This window comes from Pelecanus crispus, chromosome 17 (genome assembly GCF_030463565.1).
Source record: "Pelecanus crispus isolate bPelCri1 chromosome 17, bPelCri1.pri, whole genome shotgun sequence".
NCBI lineage: Eukaryota > Metazoa > Chordata > Aves > Pelecaniformes > Pelecanidae > Pelecanus > Pelecanus crispus.
Window position 1 is genome coordinate 2,801,411 of NC_134659.1, and position 26,643 is coordinate 2,828,053.

The 26,643-nt window shown below is 52.1% G+C and overlaps 1 protein-coding gene across 1 annotated transcript; it reads left to right on the forward strand.

Moving 5' to 3' along the window:
* Window positions 1–8,918: 8,918 nt before the first annotated feature.
* On the forward strand, window positions 8,919–25,782 carry SLC41A1 (solute carrier family 41 member 1). The gene is made up of 10 exons (XM_009486490.2): window positions 8,919–9,308; window positions 15,114–15,221; window positions 19,350–19,421; window positions 19,701–19,845; window positions 19,942–20,088; window positions 20,860–21,007; window positions 21,636–21,715; window positions 22,535–22,669; window positions 23,674–23,822; window positions 25,517–25,782. Exons 1-10 carry the CDS (start codon window positions 8,934–8,936, stop codon window positions 25,700–25,702), a joined length of 1,545 nt encoding a protein of 514 aa, XP_009484765.1. The 5' UTR covers window positions 8,919–8,933; the 3' UTR covers window positions 25,703–25,782.
* The last annotated feature ends 861 nt before the right edge of the window (window positions 25,783–26,643 follow it).

A 26,643-nucleotide genomic window follows, 5' to 3' on the forward strand; every position in this document is an offset into this window, starting at 1 on the left:
TATACGCTGGAATGGGTGGTTATTCTGCTCCACATTTATATTGTAAAATGTGCTGGAATGTACAGGAAATACCCTGAAACGTATCCTGAAAAACAGTGATGGAACTGTCATTCCTATTATTTCCATTCACCGTTCTCTATTTGCTGTCTGATCTTATCAGTATGACCAATCGGCTAAAACTGTATCAGTCTACTAAATTGAAACCAGATCGGCATTTTCATCTAATAAAACGAGGAATGCAGATTCTTTTCTGATTGTTATTTAGTCTTTTTATGTAACTGTATTATTGCAATGAAGTAATTTCCACACCTGATTCTACACTAGAGCAAGTCATAAAGTTTCCATCAAAACAAATCCACATATTTTCCATCCTGCTTTAATCTTTTCACTCTCCCTGGTGCTCCCCTTTCTATACAAAATTAGCTAACTCTGTTTATGCATTATTGGGTAGTAAATAGCTTGCATCTTTTACGGTTTATTGCATTTTGTCTGTGTGCCGTAACGTCATTAATTTGTTTAGCCACATGTCTATGGCTCTTTTGTGAAGGTGTCATTCCTCTTTGCAAACTCCCGTTGCAGACACAGCAAAAGTGATGTGTCAGGGTGCAGCACAGAATAAAATAACATCCCCAGGACTGGGAGGTGGAGGAAAGTTTTTCTGGGCTTTTTTTTCTCTAGCAAGCCTCTATAAAGACAACCGAGTCTAAAGCCTTCACTTTGACTATGGCAGTACGGGGCCGATGTTGTTTAACATCTTCATTAATGACCTGGGTGGTGGGACAGTGCGTCCTCAGCAAGTTTGCAGATGATGCGAAACTGGGAGGAATGGTTGACTCACCCGATGGTTGTGCTGCCGTTCAGAGGGACCTTGACAGGCTGCAGAAATGGGAAAACAGGTCTAATGAAATCCAGCAAAAGGAAATGCAAAGTCCTGCACCTGGGGAGGAGTAACCCCATGCTGGGGGCTGGCTGGCTGGAAAGCAGCTTTGCGGAGGACGCAGGGGTGGACAGGTTGAACGTGAGCCAGTAATGTGCCCTGGAGGCACAGGAGGCCAACAGCACCTGGGGAGTAAAGACTAGATGGTCTCCCGAGGTCCCTTTCAATCTCAACCGTTCTGTGATTCTCTTGTAGGGCACAGGTTGTGAAAATCCTAACTTGGGTCATGCTGTTGTGTAGTGAAGGCTGTGTTGTGGTGTGGAAGCAGGGATTTGTTGCCTGTTGTAATAGCAAATGGGTCCTAAAGACCTAAAGCCGCCTTTGTGTTTTGTAATCTCCTGTCTCCAACCAAAAATCACTCATCTCTGTTTTGGTGAGGATTGTTTTGTTAAAGGATGTTCATCTGGAGATTCATTTTGCTGCTGAAGGAAAAGTGAAGGGCAAACAGTGCTGGGAAGGCAGGGTTGGTTTTGGCAGGTACTGTGCAAATGCGTGCCATGAGGTTTCGCTAATGCAGCTTGTTGCAGAGCCTCATTGTGCTGCTCATCAGCCAGTGCTGAAATTGTGCAGTGCCTCTGCATTGAGCCAATGTTCAACAGAGCTTTATTGCAACCTGAAGCCACGACACTGAAGTGGTTGAAACAGACCTATTTCCCAATGGGGAAAAAGCACATTCCCCACCTCTGCCCATTTTTTCCAGTCACTTCTGATAATTGTCTGTGGTTTTTTTCTGTGCAGCAGCTTTGCCCTTCGTATTCTCAAGTCATCTTATTTTACCATAATAACTGCCATGCCGTGCTTGTTTGGCACAATTCTGAAGGGTCGCTCCATGATTTGGTATCTGCATGCCTCTCCTGACAGAACAGTTTTCTTTCCACCCCGTTTTACTGCTCCCATGAGATGTTTTCAGAGAATGCCTCTCATCTTGAGTGGTATTTGAGATCTTGGTGTCAATCATGTAAATAATAGTCTAAGGATGATGCGCTGGCCTTTTCTGCTAAGATTGTATGCAACTTTGCATTGTATGAGTGGTTACTTGATAATGCCAAGTACATCATGAAAACACAGAGTAACAGCTCTGAGAGCTATTTTGTTTCGTAATGACTCACTGTGCTTTGAGCATGTAGAGCAATTACCTCTGATTCATCAGAGAAGGAAAAGCCTGATTTTCTGCTCTGAAGACACATAACTTGGTGTCATACCTAATGGGGTTTTGAACGCTGTTTGCATTAGTCCAATTCCAGTGTGTTAACGTGTTCTGTGTTATATCCATAGCAACTTCCTTTTTTCCCCTTCTTTGTAGCCAAGCCTACAAAGCTGCCATTCTTCTGACACCAGGTACTCAGAGCAACATGCCTGTAGTTGTCCGGCCATAGCAGCCTGCTGGCTGGCAGACCAGCTGATTTAGGGTCACACGGGCCTGCTACACGTTGGAGAAAAGGTCACATTCCACACCTGCATTTTCTAAAGAAAGCTCTGTTGCTGGCCTCTATTTAAAGGGGCTTGGTTTATTTTCAGCCCCGAGTGACCATGGAGAGTTCAGGCACAGAGCTGGAGGAGAATGCAGGAACGAGGTGTTTACAAAGTTGTTTCCTCCAGCCTTGCATTTGACACTTGCATTCTTGGCTCCTCTTTTGCCTTTTTGTTTGGTGTTTCACAGAGCTGGTGAAAGCCATTTTCTCAAGCAGGTGCTGTGGAAGCTTCCCTGCTCCGCTCAGCCCATGCTACCGAGCCCTGGTCTCAGCAGTACCGTACAGCAAGACATCCACTGAGGAATCTGGAGGCCGCTCAGTCGTAGCCTGCGGTATCCTTTGCCTTTACAGGGAAGCAGTCCTCACCTGTAGCTCAGCCTGCAACCCTTAATCCTGACCTTCAGTGGGCTTCAGTACGGTCTGCTGCTGCCAGGTTGAACCCTGCATGGATTCTTGCCAATGCATTCAGTCCTCATCCACAGCTCCTATGCAGAGCTTGCTAGAAATCTGAAACTTCTACAGAGATGTTTGTCATTTTAGTCCCCAAATTCCGGCTCTCGCGATAACCCTTTAAAGAAACTGTGCTGCCGTGACCTGCGAGGTCTCTAGTACAGCATTGGTAGCTGCACGCCAGCATCTCTCAGTGCCCATAGCAAGGCCTAGAGGCGTGCAGAAGTGCTGCCCAGGGAATTATTTTCCTTAACTGAGCAACACGGTGAAGGCTGTATGTCATCTGAGTTGCCGTGTGGGGGGCTTGGCTCCGCTTTCCGGTTCCACGGCTTCCCAGGGTAGCAGGGGCGGCAGAGATAAAGAGCTCAGCATGGTGGGGAAGGGAGTGACCTGCTTCACTCAGTAGAGATTGCTCTGGCTGATTTAAGAGCTGTGATGGTGGGCCCCAGAGGAAGCTGCAGTCAGTTCTCAGCAGGAAGGAAAATGACCACATGGAAGGGTGGTTAATGCAGGGGGTAGGGGACAAAGGGCGAATGCTCTTTGTCACTGATGGATTTACCTGCGAGTTGGTCAAGGCCTGGGCGGTGGGGTAGGAGAAGCAACATGCAAGTCATGTAGCATATCCCAGGGGGCTTTCCACACATCTTTTAATTTATATTTTTAATCCAACACAATTGTATGGTTTATTGTAGCCCTGTAAATACTCAGATCGCTTTAACACTGTGCCTGATCTTGCACAAGAAAGGCAACCACATGGAGGGGCCTGGCTGTAATTCAGTTATTTAACCAAGTGACCAAAAAAGCTCCTTCTAGTTCATGGCAGTAATCCTCTGCTGGGTGACTCTGCCGACTGTGTGTCTGCTGAGGCTCTCTACATGCTCTCTGTCCAGTTACCACAGCTACAACAGGTTATTTTCCTGTTTTCTGCATGGTGAAGATGATTAGAGAAAGGCAGCAGTGGATTACCATCACAGATTGATCCAATGGCCGGAGTAAGGGATATGAACTCCTCCAGAAAGCCCCCAGGAGAAAACCTGAATGGTTTTTTTTTTTCCAGATACTAACTATTTTGGCTGTACTGCAGCCACTATATCTGGCATGTGCATATCTGAACTACCTTTTAAGCTTACTAGCTCACCTACTGATCTTAGTCTAGCTTCAGTATAGGTCTGAGGTCAGCCTACTTCTCAGGAAGAATAATTATTATTTGCCCTGGAGCACTTTTATCCTTCCAAGTCCACTTGGATTTTTAAATGTTGTTACTACAGTACTGCTTAGCTGTATATAGACACCAGAAAAGGTTAATCCAATGTCCTCTCTGGGATTTTGGGAAGTGAGAGGATCTTTGTGGAGTAAGAAATAGGGGGAGTTAAGAAATGATTTTCATTTATACTTCTTTTAATATCAGTGTCTGCTGTGATCAGTCCAGCAGGCTCGTGGCATTAGTCCTTTCTTGGGCCTAATTTCTGAATATAAATTAATTTGTAGCTTATATCTGGAACAAAGCAGAAACGTGAGGCACGTCCTCAGTCCCTGCATGACAAGTGTCCCTGCTATCGCTGGGTCAGCAGCTGCTGGCACAGGAACCGCTGGCCTTGTGGAACGCAGGAAGCGAGGACCTTTCAGCTCCCCTCTGCCAGATGCTCTCACGTGGCAAAAAGCCCTAGGGAGGTACCTGACCTGTGTTTGTCGCCACAGGCGCAGCACGTGGGTGACACATGAACGCAGCTGGGAGCGGTAGTCATTTGGACCTTCGGAAAAAGGATGGTGATGGTTTTCTTTGCTTCCAGGCTGGTAAAACAGAACTTCCGTGGTCCGTGTTTCTTCTCCCAGACCAGGACCAGATCAGGGTCAGCTGCTGACGCTGTTGCCTGCCCCCATGAACTGCTTTTGCTCTGGACTAACACCTGTAGGGGTAAGTCATTATCGATAACCTGTTCAGTCTTTGAGTTTGCCTGTTGAGATTCCTGGTTACAAGGAATTAAGAACTAGGTTCCCTCAGGATCATTGGTCAAAGGCAGCTGGGACTCAGATCAGCATTTAGATATGGCAGGCAGCGGTGGAGCTAGAACAGAGAGCAAAGGGTTTGACAGGGCACTGATAATTTCTACATTAGATGGGTTTTTTGAGTGACTTGGGCCAAACCACTTTATTTTGCTGGATTCTTCTGTGAAAATGGCAAAATCATCCTATACACATTGTGGCCTCCTAGGCCATTCCTGAGTGCTTGCCCAGAGCTGGACAGCTTGGTAGTGCTAAAGTCACGTGGCTGCTGTAAAACACATGGGCACGACATTCCATGACCTAGTGTAGCTCAATGGTAAACTCTTTCCTTTCCAATCGTTTTGTTGCCTTTGGTACCTGCTACCCTGCAATTGGAAACCCATTTCCTGCCCTTTCATCCTCTGCCTTTCTGATCTCTGCGTGTCAGCGTCGCTGGTGGGGGTTTTATCTATTTCTGTTTTCTTGTCTCAAGCGGCTTTTGTCTCCATGCTTCCACTTCCTGACCATGCAGCTGGCAGGGCAGTTAATCAACAAGGTCACATTTTGCTGCGCGTTGTTTTTAGGGGGGTGGGGGAAGAATGGTTGCTCCAGGGGAGGTACGGATTTTCCAAGTCAGGAAGGAAAGATGAAGGCGGAAGGAGAGCCTTACAGACCAGGTTTATTTGGACAAAGGAAACTGAGGCTAGGGTTGGAGGCAGGATTTGGAACTCTACTCCCAGCTTGAGTGTGGAACTGTGCTACGACTTTAGTTAAGACATCGTCTCTGTATGTCTCAAGTTTTCCATGATGTCTCTTTGCCAGTGTCACAGCAGGAGGTCCTGAGAATTAGTTAAATGACTGTAAATGCTCATCACCCTTGAAATACCGGGTTCAGGTAGACTGTGTAGCAGCAGATAGGTACAAAACGCAGTGCACTTTGCCAGTTACTTTACCACAGTGAACGTAGCGCTCTGCTCATCTGCTCCAGAAATTCAGCTTGCTTCGAAGAGACGCATTTGCAAAGGTTTTGGGGCCTGAGAAAGTTAGAAGACCTAAGCGGGTTTATCTGAGCTATCTTTGTGGTGCTTTATATAATTATACATCCTGCTCTGCTTCAAGTGTGCCAGTCTCACCCTTTTCTTCTAAAGCAACAGTATTTCAGGAAAGGAAGCTCCCCATGCTCAATTTTTAATATGAGCAGAAAGAAATGAAGTAGCACGGCCCACATCTTTGGGGGCGGTCTCGATCACAGTGGACCTCTTGCTGCCATTGACTGTGGCTACCTTCGTTGCCTTATTTTAAGAAATGAAGTCACCAGCCCTAGTCACGCTTGACTCGGTGTATCTGTGGGGGAATGCAGTTCCTGTGCCGCCCTCCCTCTTCCCCTCGCACGCATGCTTGTGTCACAGCGACCATTATTGGCTCAAGACCTGTCTCCAAGGCATGGAGCTGAGGATCACGTAATCATTCTGGGTAATAACTTGCTGTTGACTGTTTCCTGGGAGGAAAGGCAGGAAGGAAAAACAACAACTGGTCAAAAGTTCCACTCATGCAAAAAAGAAAAAAAAAAAAAAAAAAAAAGGAAATCAAAACATGAATCAGAAGAGCTAGTTTCATTCAGGAATACAGAATTCTGCAGAGTGATGAGGCACTGACCTCTCTAGCAGCAGTTACTGCTTTTTATGTATGCATTGCTTGTGGGGCAGTTTGGCCTAAACAGATGCAAAGTGCATACGTGACGATATTCCCGATTTTCTTTGCTGAACTACATCCGAGAAGCCCTTGGGTCTGGCACAGAGGCCGGAAAGCCAGCGTGTACTGCTCGTCCCATGTTAGCTCCTGGGCCTCAGTCCCAAAATGATAGACAACGTACCAAAGCCGTGCTTAATTAATGAACAAACTATTGAGTTAAAATGATGAAATGCCCTGGGGTTGCTGTTTCACAGTCATTTCAAGCTGACCCACCTGAGCGGGACGGCTGGACGCAGCCTCCCCACGCCAGGCGTGCGGCATCGCTCTGGCAGCCCTTCCCTGGGACGGGGGGGGGGACGTGGAAACGCCTCTGCCCAGCCCGGGCACCCCCGCGGAGTCGGGGACCGCGCTGTGACCTGTGAAACCCCTCTGCCCCTCTCCCCAGGTGGGGAGAACGAATTCGCCGGGAGCGCACCCCGGGCACGGCTGCACCCCACCGGCTCGGCAGAGCGGGAGCGGCCGGACAGCGGGGAGGAGGAAGGAGGAGCCTTTCCTTCCACCGCCGCGCCCCAGGTGAGAGCCGGGAGGATCCCGGGAGCGGGCAAAGCCCCGGGCCCGGCGGGCGGGCGGCGGGACCGACGGACGGGTGGCGGCCGCCGCGCCGGCACCATGTGGGCCCAGCGGCACGTGACCCGCAGGCCACGCCTCCTCGCCGCGAAGGGGCGGGGCCTGCCGGCTCACCCACCGCTGCGTGGGCAGGGCGTGACGCTCCGCGCGGCCGGCCAATGGGAGCGCCGCGCGGCGCGCTGGGCAGGGCCACGATTGGCTGGGCGGTGATGTCAGCGCGGCGCGGGGCAGCCCGCAGCGGGTCCGGCGGGGCAGAGCGGAGCGGAGCCGGGCGGGCCGCGGGTGCGCAGCGGGGAGGTCCCCGGCGCGGCGGGCGGGGGCCCGGGGCCGCGGCAGCCCCCTGCCGCAGGGAGGGGGCCGGGCGGCCGGGGCAGCTCCGCTCTGCTCGGGGCAGCGCTTCCCCGGGGCCGCCGGGCCGCGGCCGGCTCCGCTGTAGAGGCGGCGGTGGGTGGTGGCTTGCGGGGCTACCGGAGCGCGGGCCGCCCGCTCCCCCCCCCCCCCCCCGCGGTCGGCGGGCTGCGGGGCTCTGCGGGCGCTGCGGCACCCGGAGAGCGGGGAGAGCCCCGGGCCGCGCCGTGCCCGCGCTTCGTCCGCGGCCGCCTCCGGCTCTGCGCCGGCTGCCGCGGTTGTGCCCCGGTGGCTCCGTGCGGGGCTTTGGCCTCCGCGCAGGGAGCCCCTGTCCCGCGGCTTGGGGGGTCCCTCCTGGGCGCTCGCTGCTGGCGCCCGGGGGGCAGAGAGCTGCTCTTGCCCGCGGGCCCCCCGGCACAGCCCCCCGAAGCGGGCCGGGGCTCGTGGAAGAGGGCTTGAAGGGTTAAGGGGCCCGTACGGCCTTCAGCGCGCCTTGGGGGACACGCTGCGGAATGAATGAGCCGTTATGCCGAGACCCAGCTGAATATCCCTTTTCCTCCCGTATGTTTCAGGTGAAAGACGACTTCTTGGCGAGTGACGTTAAATCTGCGGCTGTCCAAATGCCAGCTCCCACCCTGCAGCCTGCTCAGCTCAGTAAGTAACCTTAACTGGGAACTTGCTGTTACCTTAAATAAGAACTCTCGTTGCCTTGTGCTGTGAGGTGAGAAATTCTTCTGGAAGAGGAGGAGGACAGTGACACTTGGAGCTTGCTGGTATTGCTGGCCATCTTGGCAGGGAGCACAAAACAGGCTGAAACAGAGCAAAAGCCCACAGGAGCCTTCAGACTCAAATTCTGCAGAGGACGGTGCCACTGGAGAAAGTGACAAAGCCCTGGTAGTAAGAAGAGCTTTTCTAGATTGTATCATCTCTGAAAGGCAGTCCCTCTCATATCTACTCTCTGCTTCCTCATCCCTTTAAGCTTCTGTGTTGTTCAGCGGTCTTCATCTGTTTTTCTCTCTGCCTTGTGTGCCCCATCACAGCAGTCGTGCTGCTGGAAGAACACCTGGAGAAAGATGCGCTAAAGTGTCACACATCAAAGAAGAAAAGCTTGGATCCTGTCTTGGTGGCTGCCGTCCTGCACCGTGCTGGAGAAGAGGAGAGCTAGAGTGAATTTGCTGTAGTTCCCAGTTCCTGCGGTGTTCCCTGCTAGCTCAGTGGTTGGTGTCCTCCATTCCTGGACTTTGCTTGATGGGGATCTCTGCTGCAGGAGCAGTCTCTGCACTCAAAGGCAGGCAGGAGGTAGGAGAGGTTGCCTTTAGATGCTGGAAAGGCCGTTTATATAAGTTCCTGGCAGAACATCTCTTCTGGAACAGCTGCTGGCTGTAGGCCCACCAAGCCAAAGGTCAGGATAGCCTCCCTGCAGCATGTCTTCCAAGCCAGAGCAGGAGACCCACCAGGCCAATGGGGCTGTGCTGCCCATTGTGCCCGTGGACTGTCTGACCAGTCCGGACCGGGGGCAGCTGGTGGAGCCCTCAGATTTCCTGGGACCTGACGGTGACGGGGTAGAAGTGGTGGTGTTGGAGTCCCGTGCTAATGCTAAAGGGGTGCGAGAAGAAGATGCCCTGCTGGAAAATGGCAGCCAGAGCAACGAAAGTGATGACACCAGCACAGACCGAGGTCCTGAGCCAGCCTCGCCCCTCAAGGAGACCTCCTTTTCCATCGGGCTGCAAGTCCTCTTTCCGTTCCTCCTGGCGGGATTTGGGACAGTTGCTGCAGGAATGGTGCTGGACATTGTGCAGGTAGGACTGATACTTCCCTGGCATGGTACTGGGCTCTGAATCTTGTCTCTGTAGACCATGGCTTGATCCCAAGCCAGGAGGGATTTGAATGCTAAGGCTCGTTCGGCAGGTAGCAGCTGTGAGGGGAGGAGGCAGCCTGTTACCTTGCATGCCGGTTGGGGTCGGGGGGAGACGGGGAGACCTCGGTGATGTCTGGGGCGAGGGGAGGAGAGGCTGCGGGCACCCCTGCACTGCAGCTGCCCTGCTCCGCCTCAGAGGAGGAGGTTGCAGCTGGCACGCATGCAGCCAAAGCACCTGCCTGGGAACTGAGACTACTCTGTGCGTTATAGCTTGAAATGAAGCGCTTTCCTGATGGTGGCTGTAGACATCCCAGCTCCAGTCGCTCGTTCCGCAGGTCCTGCGTCCCTTTTCCATCTTCGATGTTTGCTGCGCTGTTCCAGCACGCCCGGCTCGTGCCAGCCGGGTTAATGATTTGCCTGTCGCAGCATGTGCGGGACACTCGCGCGGTGGCTCGCTCGGAAGGTCGAAGGCTGCCTGAGTGGCCCTTACGCTGCCTTCTCTTGAAGCGGCCGCGGTCAGCTGGGCTAACAGGGTGGTTCTTCCTGAGAGGTGTGCGGAGGTGATGCTTAGGAAAAGCCAGCCAGAGAGCTGGCTGTTACCTCTGGATGAAAACGGATGTGTTTACCAGACGCGATCTCTCGTTAGGTCTCTCGTGACAGGTGACACTGTGGGAACCTGACAGCCGCGCAGCTTGCTTAGGTTTTATGTGGCAAATGTGACTTCACAGACCGTGGCTCCTGCGCCGGTCTCTCTAGCATGAGTTTTCCAAGCGTGTGTCTCTGGCAGCAGATCAGCTGCTTAACCTCTTTTCCTTTGCTCTGAAAGACAGGCTATGCAGAGTTGTCTTGCCCAGCCCAAAATGGTGAGTAAGGCACAAAACTCAATCATCCGTGCAACGTAGGTTTATGAAACTCTTTGGATTGAGGAGGCAGCCATTTTGCAACTGTGGTCAACCAAAAATGCTCTGCTTGAAGCTCCTCTGTTTGTTTAAGTGGGGTAAGCAAGCCCTTGCAGCGTTGGCATAGAAAGACTTGAATGTCAGTTACTTGTCTGTATTGCTGGCAGTTATGATCATCTCCACCCGAACTGTGTGCCAGTAGGGTAAGTCAGGCTTTTTTTGTATTTGTGCATGGTCAAGCAGATGCTTCTCTTTGCTTTCTTGCCCCTAATGGGTATTTCCCTGCAAGCCTTTGGACGCTGGTCACCCTTACGGTTTCTCTTGATGCAACCTGTTGAAAGAGCTATGAAGTGACTCAAAATAGGAAAGGCTGGCTGTGCTAAATTAATCCGGGAGAGGTTTACCAGAATAATTTTCTTAAAAAGAAAGACATTTCAAGCACGTTTCCCTTTGCAAGGTCCCTGTAAACTCATGCGTAGCTCTTCTGGCAATTTCCTGGAGCCAGTGATTTGAACCCAGCCTAAAGTCCTTCCTGGAGAAGGAACAGTCATTCTGGCCAGGGAGGAGCAGGGCAGGGGTGGGATACTGCAGCATACTGCTGTGTTCTCCGGCCTTTTTTTTTAATGGCCATTAGAATTAAAGCTTCATAATTCCTCTGTCCCGCAGCAGCTCAGTGTGTGGCAATGCAGCTTGTCCTGCCAACTCCTCTAACTCCCTTTAGCTTTGGGATTAAATGAGGCATCTAAATGCCATAGGGTGGAAAAGGGAGATGGGAAGTGTGTGGTCTCGGCTTGCTTGCCTGCAGAGTCTGGGGAGCTGGCCTCGATAACTGGCTTCCCAGACTCAAAGCCTTGGATGAAAGGAGGGGAGCATGTGGAGCGGGTAGCTGGTGCACTGGGATGGACTGGAGTCCCGTTGCTTTGGATGCAGCCATGGTTTGCGATGGATGGAGGGCTCCATACACTCAATTTCCTCTGTTTTGGATAAACAGACTAATCAGCCAGCTGTAATTGGTCTCCCCACTGTGAAAACAAGGAGCCCTGGCCTTTGGCCATGCTGTCCCATTAATGTGTCCCTATGAATTTGCCTCTCAGGAGGAGAATTTGCCTCTGCTCCCTTTGGGATTGGAGAGACCTTTGGGCCAGGTGACATGTGAGCATACCAGCTGCTTTTTTGTGTACAGTAGAGGACTATTGGCACAGTCTCCTCTCCCAGCAGAGCCCCGATTGTTGTTTTCCAGACTTGTCTGCTCCCTGGAGATTCTTTGGATGGGATGGAGGGTATTTCCTATGGAGGAGGGAGTCTGCTCATTTCCCCTGCTTGACCACCTCTGGTGTTAGCACCCCTCTGGGGTGGCTCTTAGCCGGGGCCAGCGGGGAGTGCCAGCCCCGGAGCTGCAGCTCTCCTGTTTAGGCTGCCTGTTCCTCAGTGTTTTGGAAGGAGAGCGCTGGGAGAAGCGTGCTATGCGAAGCAGCTGCACCAAGGCAGGCAAAGCTCCAACCTGCAGCACATCCGTGATGCAAAGTCATGAAGCGTTCCATATTTTTTAATGGTTGGACTGGATGATCTTAAAGGTCTTTTCCAATCTAAATGATTCTATGATCCCTCCTCTCTGAGCTGTCATGAAGCACCATCCTGCTATAATCTGAGCAAAGCCATGCTGTTACTCATGACTCTTGTAAGCCTTAACTTTGCATGTGGTGACTGAAAATGACAGAGGCTGAGAAGCAGCTGTTACCCTGGAAATATCTGTTGTCTGCAGGTGCAAAGCTTCTGAAAGGCAGCAAGCCTGCAGGAAAATGTAAAACACCACCTGGGGTTTGATGTTTCTTCCAGAACCTCTGGCAGGCCAGGGTCCAATCTTGCCCCTCCAGTGCTGCGCGGGAGAGACCGAGGTGTGGTGGCTCTCGTAGCTGTGTAGATTGGTGTTCAAAGGGACCACAGGCTTAGTAGAAAATGAAGCTGAGATAAGTGAAACCTAGATTGCTTATAGTCTCTATGCTTCCCTTCCCGAGGGCAGGGAGGAGGCGGTGGAGATGAAGTGCCTCTCCCTGTAATTCTCTTACGCAGCCCTGCCGAAAGCCAGCTGGGACCCCCCTCGCTCCCCAGTGCGGTGTGTTCGCCGTTGCATGGAGCAGACTGCATGATCTTGGAGGATCTTGTGTGCTGTGTTAGCCTCCCTCCTCCCCCTGAAAACAGCTTATTTCTGTGCTTCTCAGAGGGGCTGTCACAGGGGGGAAAGGGATTTTAACAGCTCGATGTCCTGAACTTAAATTCATATTGCCTCTTCTCTTTCCCATTTTTGTGTTCCCCAAACAGTCTGGCTCTGGTTCTCCCCTTGGAGCCACATCATGGGCACACGTCTCTGCAGGGAGCTTTCTTCTCTGCAGGAGCCAGGGAGGCCTTCGAGACGTACTAAATGCCCGTAGACCAGTGTTGTATAACATCTTATATTAAGAAAGTTGGCAGAAGCCCATGGGTCCTGCTCTTTGCAGCGAGCAAGCTGCTGATGTCTGCAGAAACCTCCTTGTTTTCCTTCCCCAAAGATGGCTTTTATTCCTTCCTCCAGGAACACCCCTGTCTTGTTCAGGGACCTGCTTTAGCAGGCTCCACTTACAGCAGCTTCTGACACCAGCTTGCAGTGCAGCCTCCTTTAAAGGTTCATTTACAAAGCCAGGGTTGGGACAAGGTGAGGGCGGGCTGTGAACTAGTGCTGGCTATTGCCTGGTCCTGCCTCTATGATCTCTGGAGGCAGAAAGAGCCAGGAAACTTTTGCAGAGCGCTTCCAGCCTGCGGTCTGACTGATGACGATGTTCCTTTCATTAAGTGATTATGGTGACACCCAGCTGGTCCTGCTGGGAAGTGGGAGCGTGTTGCTTGTTGATTAGGTACCGCTAAGGGAAGTCATAGCAAAGGATTCACCGGTACAACAAGCAGCAAAATAATCATAATGCCTGCCTAAAAATAGACAGAGGAGAGCCAAGGCTGCTTGTTCCTAGATGCGACCTTAAAGGAAGCACAGCCTGATGTGCCGCTGTGTCGGATGAAGTATTTCAGACTGATTCTCCCTCCTGCCTCTCCTGCCTCGGTCAGCGGTGAGCGCTGAGCTCGGACGTGCCCCTGCTCCGGGAGTCGTGCAGATCCGTACCCTTTCAGAGTGCCTCTGGCTGCGGTGGAAAGCTCTCCCAAGGCAGGAGCTGAGGTTAGCTGGGTGCGGGGTGGTTGGAGCAGGGGCTGCAGGCATCGTGGTGGCTTCCTTAGGTGCTGCCCGTCACAGCGGCTGGGAAAGGACTGTTCGTTGCATCGGGAGGGTCTGGAAACCGGGTATTCTCAGAAGCCTTGTCCTCGAGCAGAGAGAGGGTTGTGGCTGTGCCTGAAATAGCTGAGCGGCTTTCATCCGTGCACCTGCGAGCTGGAGAGCATGCCTAGCTTGTCCTACCAAGCTGTCAGAAACGTGAAGGGGATTTTTATTGACTGGAAAATAGAGGGGGGTTTTTTCCCCTTTGAGGAAAAACAGTCCCAGTTCGTCCATCTCAAGCACTTACCTGCCTCCAGTGATCATGGCTTTCTCTCAAATGGTTTTTCAGATGAATGCAGCTTGAATGTGGTATTGCAAAGGACCTCTCAGGAAACTGGAATTTGTTGGCGCAGTGGTGAAGGCAAGCGGCACAAAGTATAGAAAAATAAACAAATAGAACTGAAGTCCTTCCCCGCAGGAAGGTATTAGTCATGCAGGTAGAGTGACTCGTATTTGCTGGAAGGTGTTGGCCGATAGCGTTCCTTGTCCTAGAAAGAAATACGTGCCCTGTTGGCTAGTTAGCCTGGCAGCCTGACGCTGCCAAGGAGAGCGCTGCGAGAGATGGAGCCTCTTGCAGGTAACGTTTGCAGGAGGAAAGCTGAGAGCCGTGACTGTGAACGTGCTCAGCGCAGCAGCCAGCTGTTGAGAGCGCGATTCCAGCTGTGCTTGGTGTCCTTTGAGGAGTATGGCAGTCAGGCAGTGTGAGAAGTGGGAGTTACTTTGGACACGGGGCTGCCTTAAAAAACATTCATGAAAATAAAGACTCGGGCAATGAGGTTTGTGTAGCTTGCAGGGTTTTTTTAAATGCGGTTGTGAGGTTTTTTGGGGGTGGCTTTGTGTTTTCACAGAAGTCAGCTGCTCTCCCTTAAGACTGCTTACCCTGCAATTACTCTTCATTTTTTCCTAAATAACCATGGCTGCCTGTTCTGCCTCGTGCCCGAGGGAGCTGAACTGACTGCAGTGCCAGAGTAGTTAGTAAATATCTGAGTAATGTAGGTGCCAGGTGAGGGCACGCATCTCCTCGGTGAGGTAGGGGGGAATGGAGACCACGGTGGGCGTCTTTTCGGAGCTGGCAGGATCGGGGAGCAGCAGTGCCTTGCTCCAGAACGTATTTGTTAGGCACATGTGTAGGGAATGGCTCTCCGCTGAGACTGACCGAACTTCAGTACTCGATTCTGCCAAAAACTGCAAGTATTGGGCAAAGTCTCTTCATCTTTCCCTATTTTGGCCTCTGTATGCATAAACATTTTGTCAGTGGTTAATCTTTGGGGGATTTTTAACTGAAAGTTGCAGGCTGAGATCCGGTTTTTAAGCTCAGCAGGAACATGTGGTCGCTACTACATGAATGTCAAAACCAGTAAAATCGCAGCAGAATTCAAAGTGTGGCACCAGGAGGGGAACTGGGTTGTCTGCTCAGGGCCACGTGCCGGCAGCGCCAGGTTGCAAAGGCGGATGAGTAAGTGACGCTCAGGCCAAAGCAAAGGTTTCTAACAGCCATGATGATTTTTAATGGGTTTTTTGTTTGTTTTGTTTGTTTTTAATCTTGCAGCACTGGGACGTCTTCAAATATGTGACCGAGGTATTTATCTTAGTACCTGCATTGCTGGGCCTGAAGGGGAACCTAGAGATGACTCTGGCGTCTCGCCTGTCGACAGCTGTGAGTATCCCGGGAGTCGAGGGAGGGAGCGGGATACCTGGTTTGGGAAGGGGAGGGAAGGCGTGCGTGTGTGTGTGGTGGCTGGGCAGACAATAATCTTTCCGTGCATGGGCCTGTGAAGTCGGTGACCACTGAAACCAGAGCCTGGAGCTCGGCGTGCTGGGAAGGTGTCCTCATCCCACTGGACTGATCAGATTTGAAGGCTTAATAGCCCTTAAGCTTCGCTGACGGTTCACTTCCTTGTCGTGGCTGCTCGTGGGCCTGGAGGCACAGTGCGTGAGCTGGCTTTGACAGTTCAATATCTGGATTGCTTGGATCCAGGTATCTTCAGGGGGAAGCCGGGTGCAGGCGTGTCATCCGAGCAGGCTAAAACAAGCCAGGTTCAGGAGGGCTAGGAGATGAGAGAGCCTGGAGAGAATTGTACGGCAAAGGCTAAAATGGAGAGGACCTTGCAGTGGGAGCTAGCAGGTGGATTGACAGCCTCTTGAAGTTGATGGAGAGGCACGGCTGGGCATTTCTCTTGCTAGAATTCAGTCTGAATCCTGTGAAACAGTGAGCTCCCTGTGAGAGATGGGGGCAGGCTCTGTTAGCTCCTCAGAATACTGTGTTAGTCCAGCTGTAAATGACTTGCTTTGTGTTTAAATGTTTCTATAACACAGCAGTCTGTCTCTGTAGCTGAGCGGCGCTGGAGAGACTGACATCCTCTCCTAACAGGGACAATAATACTCCTTCCTTCTGTAAAGCATCTTCTGCTTGAGCATGACAGCAAGCGACTGCCTGATGTTTCTGTTTCCCATGATGGGAGTACATATAGCTTTGAATCTTACATCTGTAAGGTGTTAGCTGCCGGCTGCCCAGCTTTTAACTCTACTGGCTCTGTGCTGTGAATTGCTGGAAGAGAGAGCCCTTGCAGCAAGCAGCCTGGTCTTGGCCTTGACAGCGCAGAGGAGCTGATGTGCCCTTGCCTGAGAGCTGCTCCGAAAGTGCTCGCTGGGATGTAGGGATGGAGAACTGTCTGCCTGGGTGGTAGCAGCAAGCACAGCTAGCAGAGAGCTGTTTCTTAGCATGCTGCCTTCCTCTCAGCCTTCCCCTTACTGGTTGCTGCAGGAGAAAGCACAGGAGAGCACTGAAAAGGTCTCTGTACATCTGCTCTGCTGGGTCCTCTCTTGTTCTTCCATCTTGAGCAATGGGGTGATGCCAGCTGTGACTCTTTGCTCCTCAGTAGCTTCTTGTTGGCCTCTGAGGCCCAAGGTCTCTGGTGCATTCCTGGATGGCAGCAGAGCCAACACTTTGAGCTGCTCATCCAGCCTTTGTCACCGGCAGCCCCTCTTGTCCCTCATGCAGTAGCTCCCTGTATCTACCCTAAGGGATGCTGCCCTCATCCACTGAACCAGTGGCACGTGAGCATCGTCTTCTGTAGAGTCCGAGGTTGTCCCTGCAGTCCCTGGGGAGCAGGAAGGCAAACAGCATTTCCCTGGACTAGCCCTTGGCTTGGCCTCTGCACCCCAGCCCCTGCCTGCCGATGCCTGCCGACTGTGGGGACCCCCTCCTTCTTGGATTCAGCCCTCGCTCTTCGTTCTCTGAGGGAGCAGGGCCCTGAGCTGCCTGGGGGATGGTGCCAGCATTACCTGGCAAAAGCTGGGCTGTGGCTGCTTCCCCTCGGTGCTCTCGGGCAGTGCTGGGGAGGACAAAGCTGCTAGGAGGCTTTGCTCTGCCCCCGGCCCAGCTGTGCTCTGGTGCCAGGGCTGGCAGGGACAGAGGCTGAGCACTGCAGCTTGTGTTGCAGGCTGAGCTTTGTTTGTCCCTTCGTTCTGGGAAACAAATCCCTTTGTTTTATTTGCTCTCTATTGTTTGGATCATGTCAGAACCCTTGCTGTCCCAGACACAGGCTGTTCTCCCTGCTGGCCTTGGCCAGCTTGCACTTTTTGAGCATGGGCTTATTAGGGTGAGTGCTTGGCTTTCCTGGGACGAAGGCAGCACGGCACTTCTCCATCCTCTTCCCTTATGGGGCTGGCATGGAGCAACGTTGGGGCAGGTTTGGCAGAGAAACGAGACTGTGCAGAAAGTCACAGGAATGCAAAACTTTCCCCTATCTGCTCTGGTGGCTGCAGCAGGGTCACGAGGAAACTGTCACAGAGAGCACCCGTCCGTGCCGAGCGGCCCTTGCACCGGCTTGGTCTCCTGGTGCCTCCTCCTGCCCCTGAGCTGATGGCTGTGGGGTGGCATTAGCCTCGTGGGCCAACACCCAGGCTTTGTCCTCTGCTTTCCTTCGCCCTGGCAGGAAAGAAGGCTGTGCTGCCTCTACACGAATCCCCTAGCCTCGCTCTCTACCTCCTTGTATCTGTGCATGGTGGGATAGGGCGAACTCTTGGGCTTTCCTTTTTTTTAACTTGCCCTGTTCTTCCCCCGGCGTGGGGCAGCCACGTGCAGGCATGCGGAGGGAGCTCCCCTCCGACTGGGGCTTCGCGGTGTGGGTCTTGTGCTCTCTCCACAGGAAAGCAGCCTGGAGTGTTTCTCAGACTGTGGGTTTCTAATTAATGCTGCATTAAGGCACCTCAGAAATTCCTTTCACAATTAAGCAGCAAAACTCTCCCATTAGTTAAAGGATTGAAATCCTGTTGCCAGTGACTACAGCTAGGTTATGTTAATCCCAACCTAATTGCCATGTGGCTGGAATTTTAAGGTCAGGCTTCCTATGGAGCTCAAATTCCTGTGCTGGATGTGCTCAGTGCTACTCCAATCAACTTTCTGTTGGCTTTTTCCCATTCCTTCCTCCTCTCCGCTAAACTGACGAGAATAATTCACTCCAGAGATGGGCGCATCTCAGTGCTGGTTGAAAAGAGCTGGCAGTTCTCTCAAGCGCGTGCAGTAAAGAGAGCAGAAGGATTAGTTGATCACTGACTTCTTGTTTTTTTGCGGAGACCAGTGAGGAAACCTGAGAGGAAGAAATTGGTGCTGTATTGTTGTGCAGAAGTTCGAGTTTGCTGCTGTCAGCCAGTAACTCTAGCACGCGTTTACTTCAGATTGTTTGAGCCTCTCCCCTGTTTCCTCTTCATGTTCATCAGCTTCTAATAATACAAGACTGGATATAAGCTTATACCCTCTGCTTATCTGTTCTTCCACCTTTCCGTAAAGACCTAGAAGGTGCTAGGGAAGAGCAGAACCATTATGCTCTGCAATAACCAGCAACCTGCAGTGATTCTGCTGGGTTATTTTGGATCGTACGCCAGGGAGTTACAGCAACTTTCCGTCTCTTCTGGTTAGTCTGATTAGCATCTCCCGCAGTTGTAGCGGTGCCAGATGACCCGTGTGCCATGGCTGGTTCCCGCTACTCAGTCGGTCTCCACGTGGCATTAGCCTTGTTTATGCAGCTTTTAACTGAAACAGTAGTTCTTGCTGCCAGCTTCCTCTGCCCACGTGATGCTGCTCTGGCCTTGATCCGTGTCGGAGCTGGGGCACACAGAAAGCTGACCTGAGAGTCTCTGCACCCCTGTTTCCCTCCTGGCTGGCTGACCTGAGGGGCAGCGTGACCCAGCTGGGCCTGGGCCAGGCTTGGCTTGATCACCAGTGAAGTCAACGAGTAAATAAGCAGCAGTGCGTGGCTCTGCACGGGGACAAAGTATATCTTGTAAATCTTGCAAAAGATTTTCATCAGATGTTCTCTTGACATCGATTCCCCTTTACGCTTCCTTAAAAATCCCCTCTGCAGTGGGTCTAGCTCCACTCCTGCTGCGTGGGAGAGTGTCAGCCCATTCCTGCAGCTGGGGAGGAGAAGGTGCTGAAGCTGAAACTGGGAACAGCTTTGGCGTTTGGAGAACCAAACCGGAGTAACTGTTGGAAGAGGCACTGTAGTTACCCGGGGTGTAAAGCCCAAGTGACTTTCACAGAACTGCATGTCACAGGCTGGGGTCTTACTGCGGAGCTATGCCCCGGCTGTACACGCATACGTGCACACACGGACACGCACACCTTTTCCACTGAATTGCTTTTCCATAAAAGCTGAGGATTTGAGGTCATTATTCTCTCCTGCTCCTGGCACAAACTTGTGTAGCTGGAAGGCAGGAATTTGACTGGTAGCAAATGCAAAATGCTGTTTGTCTTTACTGATGTTGTGATATCTTCTTGCAGGCTAATATTGGCCAAATGGATACACCCAAAGAGCTCTGGAAGATGATAACAGGGAACATGGCTCTGATACAGGTAAGGAAATGTGAAAGGAGAACGTGGGAGTATTGGTAGTTGGTGTAAGCCAACTGTGACAAGTGTCAGGTTCAAATGCCTGGTTTTTGGTATCGTCAGCTTCTTGTCCCACAGTCATCTTACCATAACAGTTTGCTCTATAGGTGAGAGTTGGTGTTTCCCTGCTAGATGCTAATCCACCTGAAATGCTGGTACCCTGGGTGGTGTTTCCCTCTCCCCTCACCCTGGGACCATTTTGCTCTCTAGTCCTCTTGGTGACGGTCTAGTTTTGATTTTCAGGTTCAGGCTACTGTGGTTGGCTTCCTGGCCTCGATCGCAGCAGTGGTGTTTGGATGGATCCCAGATGGGCACTTCAGCATTCACCATGCTGTCCTGCTTTGTGCCAGCAGCGTGGCTACTGCTTTCATTGCTTCCCTTGTTCTGGGTGAGAGACAGACCCTGCACGCCCTCCATGCACCTCTTCCTAAAATGATGGGTTGTGCTTGGCCTCGTCCTATTTTCTTTCTCTTTTTGGCTGTAGGCATGATCATGATTGGGGTCATCATCGGATCCAGGAAGATGGGGATCAATCCTGATAATGTCGCCACACCAATTGCTGCTAGCCTGGGCGATCTCATCACCCTGGCTCTGCTTTCAGGAATCAGCTGGGGCTTGTACAAAGAGCTGGGTGAGGAGCAAGAAAAGGCCTTTGTCTCTCCCTGGTCCTTCCACGTGCTGCTGCATCTCCCTCGCAATTCACCCTCTTCCTTTGCCCTTCCTGTTCTCGGGGTATATAGGATGCCTGACCTGGAAGCTACCTCAGTTAGTGAGACCTAGTCAGAACTGATAAGGGGAGGAAATGGACCTTCTTACTGCCTTGTAGCTGCAGACAGTCTTGGCAGTGATCTGCATACTTCCTTCTTACCAGGTAAAGTGGTAAGGGAGAGGTGGTCTCCTTCCAAGTGCCAGGGGCTTGAGTGTGGCGAAAGCAGTGGGAGAAGGCAGCTTTGGGCTTCATCTTTTGTACTGTCAGGACCAGCTGGAGATACTCGGTGCAGAGCTGCAGCTGTAGACTCGAGACTTCCTCCTCCGTCCCCTCCACCTTCCTTCCTTGGCGGCTGGGGTGCAGGGGATGTGACTCAGCCAGGTTCAGCCAAAGGTGAAGCACCACTGGGAGGTCTTGCCCAGGAGAGGGAAGTGGGAATGAGCAGTTAGAAACTGAAGAGATCTCACTCTGATCTGTTGATAAAGGCCCCGTGAGTACACCAGGAGAAGGAAATGCCATGTCCCGCAGAGCTGATGCAGGTCTGGTCTAGTTTGCCTGCCCTTAGCGGAGTTTCTGACTCCAGGGGTGACAGCAGTCTGTAGGCAGGCTTGATGGGCTCAGCTGAAGTAGCACCCCACCTCACTGCAGCGGGATGTGTCCTTGATCTGTTGCCTCTGCTTATTTCCCCCCCAGAGAGCAAAGCCTACGTGAATCCTTTGGTATGCGCCTTCTTCATAGCTCTGCTGCCCATCTGGATTGTCATTGCCAAGAAGAATGCAGCAACTCGGGAGGTGCTGTACTCTGGCTGGGAGCCGGTCATTATCGCAATGGCTATCAGCAGGTAGGAAGGCATGGAAGAGTTCTTCTCCCCCAAACAGACGGACAACGCGCCCTTTCCCCCGGCCCTTTCAACCTCTTAGTCCTTGGTAGGTTCTGGAACAAGAGGGAAGCAAACCTCTGCTGCTTCCGTGGTCCAGGCTGCCAGGCAACTGGAGGTTATTTTGTATTTTCTAGGCAAAGACACAGGGTTCTAGGTCTGGAGGCACAGGAGTAATTAAGCACCTGACTGCGGGAATCCAGGGCCTTAGCAATATCCCAGCTGCTGCACAGGGAGGCTCTGGCATGGCCACGGAGTAAACACAGCTCCCGTGTAGCCGTCTTCTGCACAAGAGCCTTCTCTGCCCTCTGAAGGGCAGGATTGCTTTTGATTATTGTGTTGCAGTAAACTGTACATTAGGGGATTTAGTCTTTGATGGTTTTTGGCAGCAATGAGAAAAGATCCTGCTAAAACTGTCTTCTGTTATCAAATATTGAGGCTTAAAATCATGTGCAGCAGCCATAGGCGCATGTTAATAGGAGTATATATCACCCTTGGGTGCGTGCACTGCAGCAGAGAGACCCCTCGGTGCTTTGTGTGAGTGTTTCCTAATGAGCTTCCAGTACTGACCTCTTCAGTCTTCCCTCTGCAGTGTTGGGGGTTTAATTTTGGACAGAACGGTCTCAGATCCAAACTTTGCTGGGATGGCTGTCTTCACACCAGTTATTAATGGTGAGTTCCTTTCCACTCTGGAATTGTAGCTCTTGGAGACTCTTGGCAGACAGTGGAATTGCCCCTTGTGCATTATTTCAGGCAGATTAAGGAGACTAATTCTGTTTGATTGCCGGGGAGAGGTGGTGCTTAGACCCAAGCTTCACAGCAGCGTGGCTCCCTCTGGTGCCAGCCTTTCACCGGAGGGTGACTGGCCTGGGAGGCTATTGCCTAAAAGACATGTTTTCCAGGGGCCCCACATAAAATGTCTTCATTTCCTGATTCCTCCTGGCTGGTGGAAGACCCCCATCTTCCAAGATATGTGCCTTGTGGCACCTGGTGACATAAAGATTTGGATTTGCAACTCAGAATCAGGAAATCTAATTGCTTCTGATATAAAGCTCTGACTTCCTTTCTGCCTAATGAACCAGGGAAACTCCTTTTTTCATTACTTTTTGCAATAAACGGAGTTAATTCTGAGCCAATGCATCTTGTGCTAGTGGGTTCCACAGTTTCATTATGCCTCACGCACAAAATAATAGTTTTAAACTTCCTGTGTCTGTTTTGGTGGCTGACTTGTCATTTTTTTTTTTTGTTTCACATATTTCTTCCACTCAAAGCTGCAGTATTAGAATTGCATCTATTTTACTGAGGGGAAGCTGTAGAACAGTGTGCTTTGTCTCAGCTCTTCACATCCTGCAAAAGTGGAATTCGGGTCAAAAATAGACTGTCCTACATTATTCCAGCACCTGGCAATTCCAGACCTGCTGGCTGTTGAAAATAGCTCTTTCTCTTTAAAGTGTTTGAGACATCATCTTACTGCTCTCTCCTTATCTGCAGGTGTGGGTGGCAACCTGGTGGCAGTGCAGGCTAGCCGCATCTCCACTTACCTGCACATGAGCGGGATGCCTGGAGAGAGCTCCGAAACAGCCCCTCGCAAGTGCCCCAGCCCTTGCAGCACTTTCTTCAGCTCAGGTATCCAAGTCGGGCGCTGACATAGATTGGCAGCTGCTGCAGCTGGCTGGCTAAACTTGTCTGTGACAGTCACTGGAGCACTGTCACAGGAAATGGTGGCTGAAGTCAGCTCAGAGGCAGCTGTCGGCTCAGGGATGTGGCTGGTCTTCTGGCCAGGCCTGCCCTCTAGAGACGGTCAGACCTTTAGCAAAGCCGCTGTGCGAGAGGACGTAGCTGTGCTGGATGAGGAAAATATGGTGCAGAAGTCCCGTGCCCTGACGGTCTAATGCTGTAAATCCTCCACCCTCTAAATCTTTTCCAGATGTGTCCAGGATACTGAAACCTGCCTTGAGGCTGCTCGAGTGTTGCAGCTCTGCTGGACTTGCAGAGCTGCAGTTACAGAAAGCTTCCTAAGGCTTCCTAACAGCTCTGTTATTTGTGGCAGTTGGGTGGCAGAGCACAGCCCAAACTCGCATTCCAGCACAGAGTATGGGCAGACATTATTACTCTCCAAACTTCCGAGAGAGGCTTGATAGCCTGCAGCCTTGGTCCTGGCCTTCTGGGCCCCGGCTGTCCCTGAAGGGCAAGGAGGGACGAGAGGTCTCCAGTGCGGTGGTGATCTGTTAGGGAACTGATTGCCAGACAAGGTGCAGACAGAGCTCCGAGGAAATTCAACATTTGTGGTGAATTCTTGACTACTCTATACAGAGCACTGTCAGAGGTGGGACGTAAGTCCTTTTGGCAGCTGAGGTCTGAGAACAGCTTTTGCTCTGGAGACAGAACTAAGCTCTCCTACCGAGCTTGGTGCAAAGAGCTCTTGGGCATCCTGACAGTCAGGTCATCATTCCGGGCGCTGCCTTCCAGCCTAAATCTGTAGCGTGAGGATGAGGGTCCGGTGTGCTGGTCCCTGCTTCTGATTTGACCGCAGCTGTGCTGCCTTGTTCCCTGGAGCCTGGGGAGGCTGCAGAGTTGCTGTGTGTTCCAAGCCTATCTTAAGCCTGAATTCCATCTTTGTTTCCTTGCAGATGTGAATTCTCGCTCTGCTCGTGTGCTCTTTCTTCTGGTGGTGCCTGGACACTTGGTTTTCCTTTACACCATCAGCTCCATGCAAGGTGGACACACTACGCTCACCCTGATTTTCATAGTCTTCTACATGACAGCTGCACTTCTCCAGGTAAGCTGGAGCCCTTCCGGGGGCTGTAACCCCTCAGGCTGGAATGAGGGGACGCTGCCGTGTCACCTTCAGTGGACCTGTTCAGCCAGTTAAGTCGTAGATAGCTGCTGAAGGCACTGCGATACACCCTGTCCCTAGGTGAGAGATTATGAGCTGGGGAGAGCTATGCCAAGTGGGTTGTATTTGTCAAATGAGCCGGTATCAAACTGAATAAATCCTTCTTCATTGATACCTGTACACACAATTTTTCCTTCCTACTATTTTTGGCTAGTTTTGAATCTGTCTTTTGTCTCTTTTAAGTCCTTCTGATAGCAGAAGTGCTTACCTCTTGTGCGTTAATCTGTCCCATAAGGTGCTTTAGCGATTTTAAAACTGCTGGTGAAGAAAACAGGATGTGGAATCTGCAGGGACCCCATGCCTCTTTTAGCTTATCCTGCCCCTTCCCTGCCTCACGTGCAGGGTAGAGACCGGCCGGCTCTGCGGCACGGGGCTCCCGGTCTCCTCACAGGAGCTGTGTGAGCCCATAACCATGGCTATCCTGAGGGACGTACGCAGACCGGGGTGTGCACGCTGCAGAAACCCAGTGGCCACTTGCAGGAGTCTGGCTGCCCGCGTAGGAGAGCGGGGAGAGACGCTCTGGTTAGGGAGTTTCCTCCGCAGCCCAGCTACGCTCCCCCTCGCTCGCCCTCTCCGCTTGCGGAAGCTGTGCCTGGTGTCAGTGTCCCCTAAAATCAACAGCCGAGGCCAGCGTGAGGAAATGAGTCAGAGCATCCATCAGAGGCAAGAGCAGAGTGCTGTCAGCCAGGAGGCTAAATTTAGGTTGTGAACTCCTGCTGGGTGCTTGGGCACTTGGAGGGGGCTTCCGCTCGCAGCCGCTCTGCAGAGCCACTGCTGTGAGCAGCCCGCTCTTGGGAGCAGCGGCGCAGGAGCTGGCAGCGGAGGGACCGCCGTGTGCCGGCTGCTGTGGTCCTGAGCTCCGCTGTGTCCTGAGCGAGACCCTCCCAGCCCCAGAGACCCCAGAGGCATTAGCAACAGGCCTGTGGCCACTTCATAGCCTTGTCCCAGACCTAAGGGTTTGAGAGGGTCCAGTGCAGATTCCTTCTGTCTCTAGATATCGACACGAGCCTCTTGCTGCATTGAAGCAGATGGGGGAGAATGTCACACTCTGGTAGTTTCAGCTGCTGGGCAGTTGCTCTTTCATTTCTGGAAGCCAGACATTGCTGTCCCTTCCTGAGCGTCCTGTGTGCCTTCCGAGTCCCCTCTTTGCCCCATATCTCTTCAAGCTTGTTCTGGTTAGATCTGAAAAGAGAGATGCAAAATTTAGACTTTCTGGTGTTTGGGTGCCCGTGTTCTCCCTTCTGAGCCTAAATTTGATGGTGCACGTGAAGCTAAAGAAGGACAGGGCAGAAGCTGTTAAGGATGCAGGGGATTTGGATGCCCAGGGGCGCAGTGAAACTCGCCGAGTTCCCCCCTGTGCTGTACTTGTTGCTTCGGGGTGCAGCCTGCAGTAAACGCCCGCACTGCAGCGCTCAGCGGGGTGGTTCTGACCTGCCACCAGCTCTGTTCCTTGGGTTGAGGTTGCGGCTCAGCCTGGCCTGCCCAGCTGGAGTTGCTGCAGCTGATGTTCCGTGAAGGCTGGGATTGCAGAGGTCAGGATTTGTGGCTGATGTGGCTCTTTTCTTCCTGCCTTCCAGGTTCTCATTCTTCTGTACATTGCTGACTGGATGGTGCACTGGATGTGGGGCAGGGACCTCGATCCTGACAACTTCTCCATCCCATACTTGACAGCGCTGGGGGACCTGATAGGAACAGGTCTCCTCGCTCTCAGCTTTCACATCCTCTGGCTCATCGGTGACCGGGACTCCGATGTGGGGGACTAGCTCTCCCTGCTGTCCCCCCTTCTCACAGCTCTCCTCCTCCTTTCATTTTGTTGTCATCATTTCTTTTCCTCCACCCTTGCTCTCCTTTGCTTCCTCCCCCCACCCTGTCTCTCTTGAGACTTCGTCTTTGATACTGGATTCTCATTATTTTCAATGGGAATTTTATGTGGTTTATATTTCAAGCCAAGTTTGTACAGAAAATAAATCTAATTTTAGGAAGGACAAAAAAAGTGTAACGAGACAATCACCAAGTGCAATTTCATAGTAGTTATGTCTGAACCAAGGTTACAGTGAAGATACTGATCAGTCAGATCATGCAGGGAGCCCACCCTGTCCCGGTCACTAGAGGTGAGGGGCTGCTTTTTTCGCTTCATAAGCGTTTTAAATGTCGGAGGTAAGGTTCAGCTTTATTTTACTGAACAGGCACCTTCTAGCAAAGTACAACCTCATGGATGAGGGCACGGGGTATCTCCTCTCTTCCCTGCCCTGTCGCCCTCCTCCCTTGCGTTTGCTCTCCGAGTCCCCCTCCTGTGCCTAGCATCCAAAGCACGTGAGTCTCTGGTAGAGGGCCTCGCGAAGATGGCGAGGAAGGGTCCTGTGTGCCGAAACACCCGTTCCTGCGTGCCTGCGAGGGAAGCGAGTGATCTCGGGTTTGAGGACTGCAAAGCCCTGAAATCTGGCTGCGAGCAGGCTGGTCTCTGCTGACAGAGTTTAGGCTCCCTTTTGCCAGCCGTCTGGCAGCATCTCAAACTGCAGGCTACTTGTTCTGCCTCTCATCGTGAACCGAGTTCAGCTACTGCTGCATGCAAAGGGGTGCGCTCTGCGCTTTGTCCGAAGAGGCCGTGAGCTCTCCCCATCTGTCCTTCTCCTCCGCTCAGCTGGAGGATCTGCCGGAGCAATCACGGACGCTGCGTGCAAGCCTCTCCTTCCTGCTGGTATGG